The sequence below is a fragment of the Leptosomus discolor genome, chromosome 13 (genome assembly GCF_034619465.1).
Source record: "Leptosomus discolor isolate bLepDis1 chromosome 13, bLepDis1.hap2, whole genome shotgun sequence".
Taxonomy (NCBI): Eukaryota; Metazoa; Chordata; class Aves; order Leptosomiformes; family Leptosomidae; genus Leptosomus; species Leptosomus discolor.
Window position 1 is genome coordinate 6,612,442 of NC_141403.1, and position 14,273 is coordinate 6,626,714.

Sequence of the window (14,273 nt, forward strand, 5' to 3'; positions counted from 1 at the left end):
AAAAAGTTTGAATATTCTTAGTATGCAAAGCTGTGCCTTTACCATAAGTGGGTTTTGTTTGATTACATAACCATTATAATTGAATGTTTTAAAAACCAGAAGATTAAAAAGTAGCCACAGTTTGTAACTCCAAAGTGCATTTTCCTTTGCTGTTAAAGCCTGTATTAAACAAACATACTTTTACGCACTGTTTTAGTAAAAGCAGTGGAGCATTGCACATCAATGATTTTTCGCCCAGCAGATATAATAAAACATAGGATAATACAAAAATGGCCACTAACCAATCAAATGTTTGGATCCTTCATGTGTTAAATCTTGTTTATACCCTAGAGATAAAGAATTGCACCCTCAGTAAGTAATCAATATTCAATCAATTCTCTCACTGGAGCAACTGTTTTCCAATTGACCGACATTAAAAATGCCCCAAACACGAGTGAACAGCCCGTGGGACTCCCACTAAAGTAGTAACCTTTAACTCACAAGTGGCAAAATGAAGCATTCACCCTTAAACTGCACAGCAGAGCCTAACCATCAGCTCAGGCTAACACAGGAGATCAGCTGCACTTTTTCTAGCAAATTCTTTCCATCGCGTATCTTCTCCTGATTTCTAGTAATTTTGCAAGTTTCATTTTGACATATTTTTTTCAACAGAGTTACGTTTTGGTTGTGGCCTCACAGGGCAGGGAGCATATGCAATTGCTGAAGCGTCAAAACAACAAAAAACCTCCCAGAGAACACATTTTTTTCCAACTAACAAAAATATATCTCATCCCGTATAACACTGCTCATGTGTGCATACATTCAGAAACCATTATATTCTTTTCTAACAGTCCACTTTAATATTTAATATTTAATACTCATCAAAACCAAACGTAAGCAAAGAATTATTAAAAAAATATATATTTTTCAGTACAATGTCAGCTGAATGCTTTTACTGAAAAAGAAGGTATTTCCCAGGGCTATTAAAGTGTGCTTATTTGGCATGTTTTAAAACAAGACACAAAATCCTAACATAACATTTGTCACCTTTAATTAATCTTTTTTTTTTTTTTTTTTTTTTACTTTAGTGAAAAGTACTAGATAAACACCACTGAAAAGTTTAGTTCTCTAGAAAACAAGTAAGTGTCAGTAAGGGGGCTATTTTCCGCCTCCTACAAACTCCTTTCAGGTCATTTGGAGAGATCTTCTTTAAGAATAAAATGATCCCAGTGCAGACAGTGGCACTACGTACCCTTTAGACACGGAACCAGGCTCCCCTTTCTCTCAGCAGCCTTCCGACAGCTGTTTTCCTAGATAGTGCATCTTTCTCGTGTCCCTCACTGATTAGGAGGTTTTGCTTATAGCTTTGCACAGTGACTACGACTATGCAATGATTTTTATGCTGTTTTAAGCACTTTGGAAAATACAGTCTATGTTTAGAACTTTCTAGGTCTGAAACACCACATCATTCTCCCGCAAATTGCCCTCAAAACCCCTTAATGAAAAAATAAGTGTGTCTGACTACATGTATGTATGTATGTACTGTTACACTTCTCATCTTTTTGAATCTTTCTGCACGTATACATACATATCTAAAAACCAAAATCATCTCCAGACATGAAGCAGTGCATTTGCAAGGCTAATGCCTATATACCGAACCACAGATGTATAGCAAAGCCTGACACTTGTGTACTACCACTCTTCCACCTCTCAGAGGCTTTCCCTAGCAGATTAACACCTGAAACAACAAAGCAGTAAAACACAGAGACCTACCATTCTCTCTTGATTGAAAAATCAAATCAAGTCTACAGTAAAGAAAAAAAATACAAAATATATCAACTCTTCAGTTTGCTCACAGGCTCAGGGCCAAGCTAGACAATTCAAAATGCATGCTATAGGTCCTGACTGCCATGCACTTGGATCTACTTTGAAGTGAAACTTCTGTTTTATTTGTTAGCCACGCCCTTGCATACTGGAGGATTCCTGGTGTACTTCAGGCCCAGTCCTGGCGTAATTCAGTGAAAATCCTGCCATTCACTTTTCTGAGGCTAGAACTGTACATTAGTAATCGCACTTCTTGTCATGCTAAATACAATTTTTATGGAAACATGATAAAACACAAACCAGAAGATCTCCTCGTATTAAATAAAAAGTCACTGACTCTTTGCACGGAACAGCTCACAAAACAGCTTTTCCCACATGCCGACATCCTGCCTGGCTCCTGGCCCGGCACACTGCCACCCGGAACGCTCGCTGCCTGGCGCACTGCCCTTCCACCACGTCCCTCCCTGCACGGGCCAGGACAGCGCACAACATCAGGTCGGTACTGTGAGGCACCCAGCACCCCCGGTCTGCGCTGGGATTAACAGAAGGGAGAGCGGAGCCCCTTGGAGAGCCCATGTCATCATTGCATTTGAAGGACTACACCTCCATGTACATAACAACTACGTTCTGTCTTTGCTCACTCTCTTGTCAGCTGGCAAGGTTGGACCATGGGCTTGACATCCTCCACCGTGAGAAGGAAGATTTCTGGCTTATCCTAGACTTCAGAAGCCTTCTGCTCAGCGGCCTAGGTCTACTGCCTGGCAGTCATGCTTGCCAAACAGGCAGTATTGCTATGACAAGGCATATTGCATAATACACCTCAAAACCCAAGCAGTCAAGGAAAGAAATGGAGTGCTAGGGTTACAGGGCGTCAAGGCATCCAGCCATAATGGAGCTGGACACAACGACAGATCCGAGCACTTGCATGGAACTGAAGGCTGAAGGAATATACACTCTCAGCAGCAGTTGGGATTTAATTAAATCAGAACCTAAGAAAGCCAGCATGCAAACTAGAGGCCCTGAAGTCACAGGCATCTGAAAGTGTGGGGAGCTAGCAGAAAGGTAACACTTTCTGGAAGGAAATGCTGGTGATAAATAACAGCTGACCTGAATGAAAGGCAGTAAAGTCAAGGTTCATTCCATTAAAACCAGCAAAAATAGTAGAAAAAGCAAAATACGCTTACAAATAAATACACTTACAAATATGGACTTGTCAGAATTAAACCTATCAGCATGTGAGACTATGCATTTATTACAGAAAACAGCAATGGGTCACTAAAAAATGGCCGATATCAACTCATTTAGGAGAATTTATCAAGGAGACTTTGAGGATGGCTTTGAGATCAAAACGCTATCAGTAGATTTAAGGAAAAGTAATTCTTTCTCCTCACCCAAACAAAACTCCATGAAACAAAAATCTATCCTGTCTACTTGTATTTTTGGTGTAGAATTGACAGCTAATCTTGGTACGAGCAGAGATAACAGTTATTTCCACTGGACTCATTGGGACTGTTTGTATTTCTGCCTCACAGTGCAGTGAGATCCTCGCAGCTCCTCTCTGATCCTGCCTCAGTAACCGTTGGCCTGGGCAGTACATTGTCCTATGGCACCTTTACTTCTTCCAGTACCCAAGCCAGCTGCACTCTCCCATGAAGACTGCCATACAGATGTTCTGCTGAGAGGAATAAGACCTGACGATTCATTGGGTTTGTTAATTTATGATAATATATTTTAGTTACTAGATCTTGAATACTCACAGTTGTAATTTATTTGCCCATCAAGTCTGTCTCAATAAAAATGAAGATAAAAATGTCCCTTGACCATTTGGAATATGCATTATATTAAGCCTCTGAAAGCAGAATATATTTGCCTGTTTCAGAAAAGCCTATCCACCAACACCAATGTAAAAATAATTTATTCAAAAACTGGAGAATAATTACTATAAGCCAACAAAATTTATTTTAATTTTTTAATATAACAGTTAGTTTTCTTTCAAATCAATTTCATCCACTATTTTGCTAATTCCTGAGGTAATGTCTGTTTTGGTAAACTTGATGTCGCAGAATGTAATCGTTATTAACTCTCATCTCTTTTTAAGCCTCTTGAATGCCCAGCAATTCCTATTAATACAATATACTTTTTTTAAAAAAAAGCTATTTTATTAATAGAAATAAGAATTGGACAAGACATAAGTATTACAAAGAACTCCGTGTTACGCCGTACCATACATTTTAATTTCCTAGAGGCAAGGTTTACATTCCCCAATGGTCTCCTTTTTTTTATTTCAGATCTGTGATTACATTCACTGAAGTAGTTTAGTATTAGGCACAGCAGGTCTCACAGATTTAGGGACTTCCAGCTGTAACTATCACTACACTCACAGGAGATTTTTTTAAGTGATAAAAAAGAACAAACCTTTTCTTACGCCTCACATGAGGTTACATGTTTTTGATTCAACCGTAAACTAAAATAAACCTCAAACACATCTTTCAAATCTAACTCATTAAGAATAATGGTTAAATTAGCACCATGTCATGGGACAACTTACAGTTTCCTTCTGCTGATGTGTATGAAATTTTGGCATAACACTGAACTCTTTACATTTAACCTCAAAGTTTAAATAGTTACAGGGCCAAATTCTCTTCTCTGATATGTTATTCTAAATCTGAAGTAGATATGCTCAGGAGGCCAGTTTGAACATACTGGTAAATCGAGAGCAATATTTATCTTCATTCCTTCATGCCTGAAAAATAACTAATCAAAATGTTTTAAACTGTTTTGCTGGTCCCCCAGCACAAAGAGAAATTTCAGCCCCTACCCCTCGTAAGTTTAGATAGCTCATTTCTCCACTGTTGTAGGGAATATGTAAGAAAAGGACAGTTAATGAAGAATCTTTTATTTCCCAAGACTTCTTTAAATCTAATTAACATGGAAGCTACTTTAGTTCTGTGGAAAGTGTTCAGATAAAGGTAAAAAAGAAAATCTGAGAAGAATGACAAACTATTCCAGCTCCCCCAACACAACATTCAAAAATATCCTGATGTGGAATCCTGTCTTCGTGAAAATACACATTTGAGTTCTTCATTAAAAAAAAATTGAGCACAGTTATGCATCAGAAACAGGGGACAGTTATGAAAAAGACTGCCCATTGAGGAGCTTTCATAACTGAGCTTAAAAACTTTGAGAGACACTTCTTAGTGAAAAAGAACCTCACACTCCAGCACAGAAACTTCATGGAAATGAGGCAAGTAAAGGATGTTGTGACAGAAAATTTAATCCCACCAGATATAATAATTCAAAGGAACAACTTGTATTTTTAGTGACATCCTACCAGAAATCCTAGCAAAAGATGAAGATTGCTTTTTGGTTAGTTGGAATACATTATTTCTTCTGAGTAAGTGCTCTTCAGAGTAAGCGCTCACTCTCCTTAATCAGGTCACCAAGAAAAACAGGGACAGATCTGTGTGAGGTAAGACTTTTGAACATGTAGGGATAAAAGAGATAAGAAGTTAAGACAGCTAAATTGATGGTGAAACTGGTATCTTTATTGCATATGTGGGTGTCCTTCTGGGTCCTACAAGATATACAAAGCAAATCTTCCTATGGCCAAGAAGCAGACGACACGGAGTAGATCCCTGATTACTAAGGGGAAAATAAGACCTAAAGAATCATTTCCAGGCAGGTCACAGCAGCTCACTGCCCCGGCATGGCAGGGCAGGTTTGAGTGTCCATCCTGTTTCGGTGCCATGTCCCTTTGTCCCCCAACGAACCCGCATGACGTGGCGCACAGCTGTCATTCCCATGACATAGCTCTAGCCCAGGACCTGCCCTTGAGTTGCCTGCAAGCCACAGCCAGACGGGGCACCACAGAGCAATCACTCTTGCTCTTACCTCTCATTTATGGATCTACAGATGAGTGGCGCATGTAGGGCATCTGACAGTGTCTCATCCTTCTTTGTCCAGCCTCACTGAAGAAGCTTTTCCATTATGGCCTGAACTAAATGAGCAGGTCCCCATTGCAGTGAGGAGGAGGTTCCATCCCATCTCCAACCTCTCTCCCAGTCATGTGCTCCAGCCATTTGCCTTGCGCTGCTCCTTAAAATTCACCCGGTGGCACTCCAGGCCAGCTCTCCTCACTATCCAAATAGCTAACCCGGCCCCCAAAAGAAACAAAAGAAAATAAAGAGGTGTGTGGAGGTGAGGGTCAGCGAATGAGTTCAATTAGCTCATCATGTGGTTAGACTGAAGCTGGAAACCAGTCCTGAGAGTGAGGGAAAGAGAGAAGAACGGGACAGATCTCAGCTCTCCTGCTATTCAGCTCGTCAATAATACAGAGTAGCATCCTCAGAAAAGACAAAAGGGGAAACACACAGAAATGATGCTTCTTGCATGCTCTGTTCTGTATATGGCACTGTGCTGGGATGCTTTTTGTTTCAAACAAAAGAAGCAATTGAGCTGCTCAATTTTCTTTTAAATCGGACACTTGGGTTTGATTTTCAGCAGTAACAGACAATCCAAATATATAACTTGGGGTTTAAATGCTTGGCTGAGGACTCAACTGCATGCAACGCCGTTCCTGACTGATGGGAAGACGAGCCATTCTTTTTGGCTGATACTCAGGTACCACCAGTTGGAGTAAAAAGCATGTGTTGGTGACATGAATGATCAGAAATAACTTGTGAGAAAAGCCTTGTCACAGCTTTCTATCCCAAGAACCAAACACACCGTCACAACAGGTACAAATTGGTATCCTTGCTGTTTGTTATAAAAAATGGAATGAAGATGAAAACTTGACTATTACTTAAACTGTGTATCTGCCCTTTCCAGGCTGGAGAGAAAACGACATTTGTGGCTGCCCACCAGACACTGCACCTACGCCACGGACAACTGGAGAACTTCTCTAAGGATGTTCAGCACTTCCACTCCTTTTGTATACAATATAGTTACTAAAACTAACAATTAACAGAAAAAAAAAAAAGGCCTTATTATGTAGAATACTGATGAATTCAAGAAAATTCCCCTTCAAAGTTATATAAATATTATGAAATATTTATGCTTTATATTTAATAGCTCAATACAATTATTTAGTTAGGAGTAAACACCTCAAATAGGAGATACCGTTGTCCACACCAGACTTTTTCCTCAAGCCACCTGATAGCAGTAACTACTGCTCTCACATTTGTACTTTTCTCTCTTTCATTCTCTTGAAAAGAAGACATACGTAAGGCTGCACATATTCTGCCTCAAAAAGACCTTTTAACTTTTTTTTCCTGGGACAGTGTACACCGTGAGTTTCCTCACAGCACATAAAGAATTCAAGCCAGAGTAAGTAACGGCTCATGACCAGTCACGTTGATAACCAGCAGCATGTTTCCCAGTCAGCAAACAGATCTGTGGCAACTTGGTGTGGGCTGGCTTTCTGTTAACTACCAGAGACTCAATGGTTTGAAAAAGCAAGAATATCCAGAAATTTGCTAAGACACTACAACCCCTTACTGATGGACTGCTCAGTACTTGGGGCAGATCACACCCAGCACAAGCTTCCAAGGCCAGAACATTAACTGCTTTTTCCTTCATTCACTTTTTTTTTTTTAGTCCAGTTTCTTTAGACAGTGCAGCAACCTCCCTGTGCAAGTGCCTGCCCTGCCCATCACCTACTAACTTCTGAACTTGTCGCCCAACTTCAAGTTTTTTCAAAGTGGGGTTTAATTTCCTTTAAAATAGACCACTGGACAGAGAAGAGCAAGTCTACCAGTGTGACTTGGGGAGGGTTGCATCCTGACTTCACCTACGACCAGCCGTCAGCCACAAGGGCGCTCTCCAGGGACACAAATCCCTAAGAAACCAAACTTCCCTCGTTTCCCTCATCCTGATTTCTCTCCAGCAGGGTCTCTGGCAGGCAGCAGGAGAAAAATGTTAGCGGGCTACAGCCAAAAGAAAGCCTTTATACTCTCCTTCTTGCTGAACTGCACCATCCTAACCCACACAAACCCCTCAGGCAGCTCCACTCCAGTAGGAAATGTTTTGTGCAGCTCTGCCTCAAAACCAGCTGCGGCAGGGGTGACCTGCTGCCCAGTCTCCTGACCAGTCCGAGTACCACCAGGTATCTCTGCTTGGCCCTGAACTGCCCCTGCTTGTCACAGCCAGGCCTGACCTGTGCCAGTCCTGGCGACAGCTCCCTGCCCCAGCCTGAGCATCCTGCGGAAGGTGAAACAAGATGCCATGCAACCAGGTCTAGTGGAAAGTGTCCCTGCCCATGGCAGGGGGCTTGGAACTGGATGATCTTTAAGGTCCCTTCCAACCTAAACCCTTCTGTGGTTCTACTCTACGACTCTATGCCCGGCACAGCCCAGAGCTCCCGCACCTGCCCCAGCAAAACGAGAAAAATTCATCCCATGGGAACCAGTTGAATTGAAGGGGAAGTTTAAAAGAATAAATCCAGACATCTGTCTCTCAGATTAGTTATCTTTCCTCTTTGTGCGAATCAGAGGAGCAGTCCTAAGTTTGGGGAGAAAAGGGGCTCCCCCGCTACCCGCTGCCTTACAACGCAGGGAAGTTGGGAGGCTTGCTCGGAGGGACCGCAGATCGACGGTGACCTCCCAGCAGAGGATGCTGAAGCCCGAGTGATCCTCTCCTCCCTCGTATCCCGGACACCCCCCCGCCAGAGCTGCCCTAGGGGTAGTCACAAACCTCCCCGGGGTCTGCCGCCTCGGAGATGGGGAGGCAGCGCGTCCCCGGCCCCGCTCACCGCTCGCCCCCTCCCGCCTGCCGCGGGGCTGCCCCGGCGGAGGAGCCGTCGGGCTTGGCCTCGGGAGGAGGCGGCAGGGACGGGACCCGGAGAGGGGCGGTGAAGGGGGGGGGGGGGGGGGCTGCACCCCCACCGGGGCAGCGCGGCGGCTCTTACCTCCGTGGCGGGCGGCGGCGAAGAGCCGGGGCGGCGGCGGGGCGGCGGCGGCGGCCGGGGCTGGCCGGGGGGGGGCGGCGGCGGCGATGGTGCGGGGGTCGGGCGGGGGGACGCCGCCGCTGTACCGCCGGGAGATCACCCGGTCCCGCCGCGGCGGGCGGGGCGGCAGCGGGCGGCCGCCGTCCCCCAGGGCTTGAAGGAGGAGGTCGAGGAGCGTCCCCCGGTCAGTTCCGGCGGCGGGCACGTCCCTGCCCTCGGCGCCCGGCGGCGGCGGGGCCGAGGCCAGCAGCAGGAGGACGATGGCCGGCAGCGCTTGGCGCTTCTTCGCCCCTCGCATCTCTGCGGCGCTGGGAGGAGGCAGAGAGCGAAGGCGGTCAGCGCCGGGCCCGGCCCGCACCCCGCCCGCCCGCCCCCCATGCCGCGCCCCGGGGGGCACTCCCGCGGGCGCGGAGGCGGTGCGCGGCCCTACGCCGCTCCCGCACGCCCGGCACCAGGCGCAACCCCCGCGGTAAAGCGGCGCGGGGCGGACACCCGACGGGCCGCCACCAGCTGGCCCCGCCGCGCCTCCCCGCCGGTCCCCGGGCAGCCCCCGCCGCGCTCGCCCGGCTCCCCGGAGGGCGCGGATGAGGGGATGGGTATTAACCCCGCCGCACGTATTTGCGGTGCGGGGCTTTGCTCGGCTCCCTTCACCCCCGGCTGCCTCCCTCCGCCGCCGGCGGAGCCCCCGCGGGGCAGCCCGGCAGCCACCCCGGCGGTGCGGGAGCGTAGGGACGGGCAGCCGGAGGGAGTTCGGTTGAGGGGCGAGTTACATCGGGAGCTGCTGCAAATCGGGGTGTAAAGGGCAAAACCCCAAACAATTACAAGAGGCTGCGGCTTCGAGAGCAGTGCTTAATGCCCCTAAGTAAGCTATTCTAATTATAGCAAACGGTTAGGATTAAGGGGGAGGGAGGCAAATTCTGTTATCTACAAACTGTTTTCTACTTGGCCTCCCTTGCAAATCCTCTTGGGAGAAAGAGTTAATCGGAGCCGGCTCTCCCCGACGGCTCCGAGCTCTCCATCCCGCCGCCGGGGCGCACGGCAACCCCGCGGTGTAACCGGGGCTTCGCCGCGGGGGTAGCGGCACCCCCTCGCTCCCCGCCAAAAGCCCCCCTCTCCAGAGAACTGCTTACCTTCAAGGGCAGGCGAGTCCGGCGGGGTGGGTGCGGGCCGGGCAGAGCCGTCCTCTGCCGTCGCCGGGTCCCCGCGGAGGTTCCGCCGGGCGCGGAGCGGGGCGGTCGGTGCTGCGCCCGGAGAGGGGGGATGCGCCCTCCAGGGCCATGCGCTTCTCTTATATAGTCCGCACCGGAGTACTCATTTGAGTAGTATCGACTTTAGGTGGGTGGCAGTCGATGGAGACACCTCTGGTAATCACTCTTGGGCTCAGAGCAGGTCTTTTTTTTTTTTTTTTTTTTTTTTCCTGACAAACTTCCTCCTCCCCGCTTGTCCCCCGGTGGATGGCAACTGAAAGCTGCGTTTGAAGTGGCTCTGATCTATTTGTGAAATTAGATTTCCCTGAAGATTGGGAAACGCTTACTAATAAAGCTGCCGGCTCAAGAGATTAAAATGTGCTTTAACTTAGTGGGATTCCCTGGGGAAGACAGCAAGAGAACTATTTTCTCCCCCCCCCCCCCCCGCCCCCCTTTTCTTATTGAACAAAGAAGCCGTGAGCAAAGTCTGAAGTATGGATGAATTTGGTTCTGTTTTGATGGCAAGGAAAGCGGTCGGCTGTCTTTGGCAGGTGAATTCACAAACTAAGCACCTTGAAAAAGTTTCTCCAAAACGGCTTTTTAAATTTTTAACAATGAGACTTAATGTAAAGCTAGCAAAAAACGTACCGACATAATGAAAGCATTAAACCCCCGAAGTTAAAAAAGTTGCCTCCTAGACCCCTAAATATATAAAAAAATTATTAGTGAGTAAGGTCTCAACTTTCAGAGAGCAGTGCATACAGGTGGTCTGGGTAGATTGAAAAGCAATGCAAATTTTTAACGTGATACCAGATAATATTTCACATTATGACAGGGTTTGCAAGTATAACTCCTTGTCAGAAATTACCACTGAGATACTTACTTAGTAAGAGTGAGAAAAAAAAGAAAAGAGTTGAGATATCCTTGAAGATGTGAAAATGGGGAATTTAGGTTTGAAAGATTTAAACTATTCTGCATCTGTCTGACATAAGACATTTCCCTACAAACTCTGCCTCTTTCCCAAAGCTCTGTCATTCATACCCTTCTCTGGTTATCTCGGGCAGAGCACACTCAGGGCTGTATCTCACGGGGGCGGCATCATGGCCGGTGATGGGAGCCAGCTACTTCCCCTCATCCAGCTGCTCTTGTGCCATCCTCACTCGCCTTTGGGGGGGCGATACCACAGAGATGGGGGATCAAACCAAATTTAACTAAGGAAGGGTTACAAAGGGGTTTATCACAGAGGTTTTTTTAGAGGTCAGTGTACTGCACTAGATAAACAGGTCTGACCTGTGGATTCCCAGAGTAACAGAAGGGAAGTGTCAATCTTTTTCTCACTACTTGATTTGCTGCTTTTGTCTCTTCATTGGGGGCATATAAGGAGTTTTATTTGGTCAAGCTGACGGTTAAGTTGAGTGAAGAGGAAAAGAGAGGAAAGTGATAAGCTGAAAAATAAAGCAGCATATTAATTCGCCAGCCCCAAAACAAATCCTAAAGCTTCTCTCCATGTTTGTTTGCTTTTATTTTGTCCTCAGAGGCACCTACTGCCACCACAGAATGGGACTGAATTCTTCTCTAAAAATGACCAAAGTATTACCTTGAGTCGAGCTCCTCTGCCCACCTTCATAAGTAGTCAAGGATTAGGTTTACATCTTCTTCTTGCCCTGGGAGCAGGTCACAGGGGAAGGAAATCTAGGTGGCATTGTTAAAACAGAGTAATTCTTCTGCTCATAAAAAATCAAAGTCTTTGTTGGGTGTCTGTTCAGGGCAGGTAGAAGAATACTCACAAGAATTAAAAGCAACGTTACAAAAGGCAAACAAATAGCCCATCTTCTGTCCCCTACATCCCCAAAAAAGATCCAAGAAGTCTGCAAACTGCTCTAACAGACTATGTAACCTTGATAGACAATATCCTGGAGCTGCTAGTCAGGGAAAGTTTGTGACTCCTTGATCAAAGATTGCTAAATAGGTCACCCACACTCAGTGGGTTTCTAAAGTACAAATACTGTTACAGATAGTAAGGCCACTAAATTTTGTTCTTTAGCTTACAATGTGAGGATTTAGGGTTTTAAAGCTCCATATTGGAACCCAACTAGGCCCTTTACCACTGTGAGCCACCCAGTCTTACCCTTCTTTAACTCCACTGACACTTGCTTCCCTCCTTCAGAAGAGCTGCATCCTTCTTTCCTTGGATTGACATTATACCCATCCAGAGGGCAATAAACCAGAAGGCAATAAACTGGTTTTTAACTACTATTTTAAATTAAACCAAGCTGACAGTTTGTTTGCTTCATTTGGTACCAGGACTTTTTTTTATTTTTTTATTTAATGTTATTCTTTGTGTGTTTTTGAAAGAATAGATAAGGAAGGAAACAAGAGAGTGGGTGTCCCTGCAGAGCAGCTTGAGAGGCCGATCTATCAGGCCCTGATGTTACTGCAATGATTCCTATTCACTGCTGTGGGAGTTGGAGCAAGACTTAAAATGAAAAGAACCAATTAGAGCCACAGCACCTCTAAATCACAAGTTTTAAGTAGCTTTTTCAGAGTGTTTCTATGTCTAAGAGCCTTAAAGACTTACTTAAAAACAAACTAAAAGAGATTTGTCTTAGATTTGTTTTCTATGATTGTGCAAAGCCTTGTCTCTTTTTAATTTGTTTTGATATTTGTGTTCTTCAGAGAGCATTTGAAAGAATGGCAACCAGAGAGCAACCAGAGGAAGGTGACTGTTTTACTAATCCCAGGCAATTCTGGCAGGTTGAAAACCCTTTCTCAGGTCACAGTTACATTGGCCCTTTTGTTAGTAGCTCTAATGTGCCTCCTCATCATTATATGGAGAAAGAACCTCAGCATGAGATTTACATCAAAGAGAGCATGTTAAGACTGCACTCAGTATCTTATTTAGGAACTGAAAAACCTGTTCAGAGTGAGCCTAAATAAGTCTGGTTATTTGCTTCTTGTAGCCAATGGATTTAAACAAGTACATCACATCTTTTTCCTGTGACAGGTTCTTTTGATTTTCTGATCTGTTTTAGCCACAAGTCTATGTCTGATTGAAGTTAAAAGCAAAATAGTTAAATCAAAGTATCACAGGGCTGACAGGGACTTGGAGAGATGATCTAGTGCTTTCTGTTGCCCAAGGCAGAGCCAACTGTACCTATGTCATCAGGGCTCGGTAAAAAACCTAACATTTCCCATCAAGCTCAACATTTCCACCCAAATCCGTTAAATGAATGATTGGTAAATGTTGGTTTAGCACTGACACTCAACCTTGGGATTTACGTTGAAATACAAAAATTATCTAAATGTATTCCCAAAGCACACACTCAAATAAGAGACAGGCTAAAGCAAGATTTAAAATTTAGGTGTCTCACTGTTTCTAAATAAATCCGTCACCCAAAAATTTCCATGGCCACTCAACTAAATCAAGAAGAAAAGCAGAGGAAAAACCTGGTTTTGTTGAAGTCTGTGGGAATTTTCCTGTGGACTTTGTTGACCTGGGATTTAATGCAGGGTTGTTACTGAAGGAGAGGTAAGGAAGTGAAAAATTACCTCAGAAATCTCAACATATTAGCCAAGGCACTAATTTATAGGTGGCTACTGTAATTTCTGATAAGTAGTAGAGGATTCCAGCTGGTTTTCAGATCACACTATTCCCTTGAAATCAGAGTTTTTGAATAGTCACCCTCCTTTTTGTTTTTCCCAAAGCAGTTTCAGTAGTAAAGATTTTGTTCCTGCACCCTCTGACTGACTGACTGCAGCTGGAACTATTCAGCTGAAGGAGGCATACGGGAGAAACTCCTGCGTTCAAAAGCAGAGTCTGGGTCTACAGATGTTATTTCACATGAATCTAATCCAAATAGGTTCTCTCTGAGGCCAATTACTCTTGGGAACTTAGTAGCAAGAAATGAACGTTGCTTGCCTTTTAAGTTGTTCGCTGGACAAGATCTTCCGCAAACTTTCCAGGAAAGAAAATGGAAAGACTTTAAAACCCCAACAGATTTTGCAGGACCCGAGAGCGATGTACTGAGAACAAGTCTCAAGGGCCGACCAGTACCCAGGCTGACCAAAGGACCCTTTTGAACTGTTTGCAGTCCTTCACAAACACTGTGATATGGGTGGTTTGAAAGCAATTATTTCTATTACCATGAGTCTGAAGACTGAAGTTTATCTTAAAAAAATCTCCAATAGTTGCTTGGTTTGTTTCCAGCTTCTGAATTTGACCAGGATTATATTGAAGAAAGAAGTAGCAGATCTTCCCCAAGACTTCTACAGCAGGCACATGCTGCTGTCTTACCTCATCATCAAATCAAAAATAGCTACCAAATAGTCCCACTGCTTTC

At 45.0% G+C, this 14,273-nt stretch overlaps 1 protein-coding gene across 1 annotated transcript in view; it reads right to left on the bottom strand.

Annotated features, from left to right (window-relative positions):
* ALKAL1 (ALK and LTK ligand 1) overlaps positions 1–9,098 on the bottom strand; it is a 33,688-nt gene extending 24,590 nt beyond the window's left edge. The window contains exon 1 of the mRNA XM_086472736.1: positions 8,708–9,098. Within this exon, the coding sequence (XP_086328862.1) occupies positions 8,708–9,044 (337 nt within the window). The 5' untranslated portion in view covers positions 9,045–9,098. The remainder of the gene's footprint in view (positions 1–8,707) is intronic.
* Between the last annotated feature and the right edge of the window lie 5,175 nt (positions 9,099–14,273).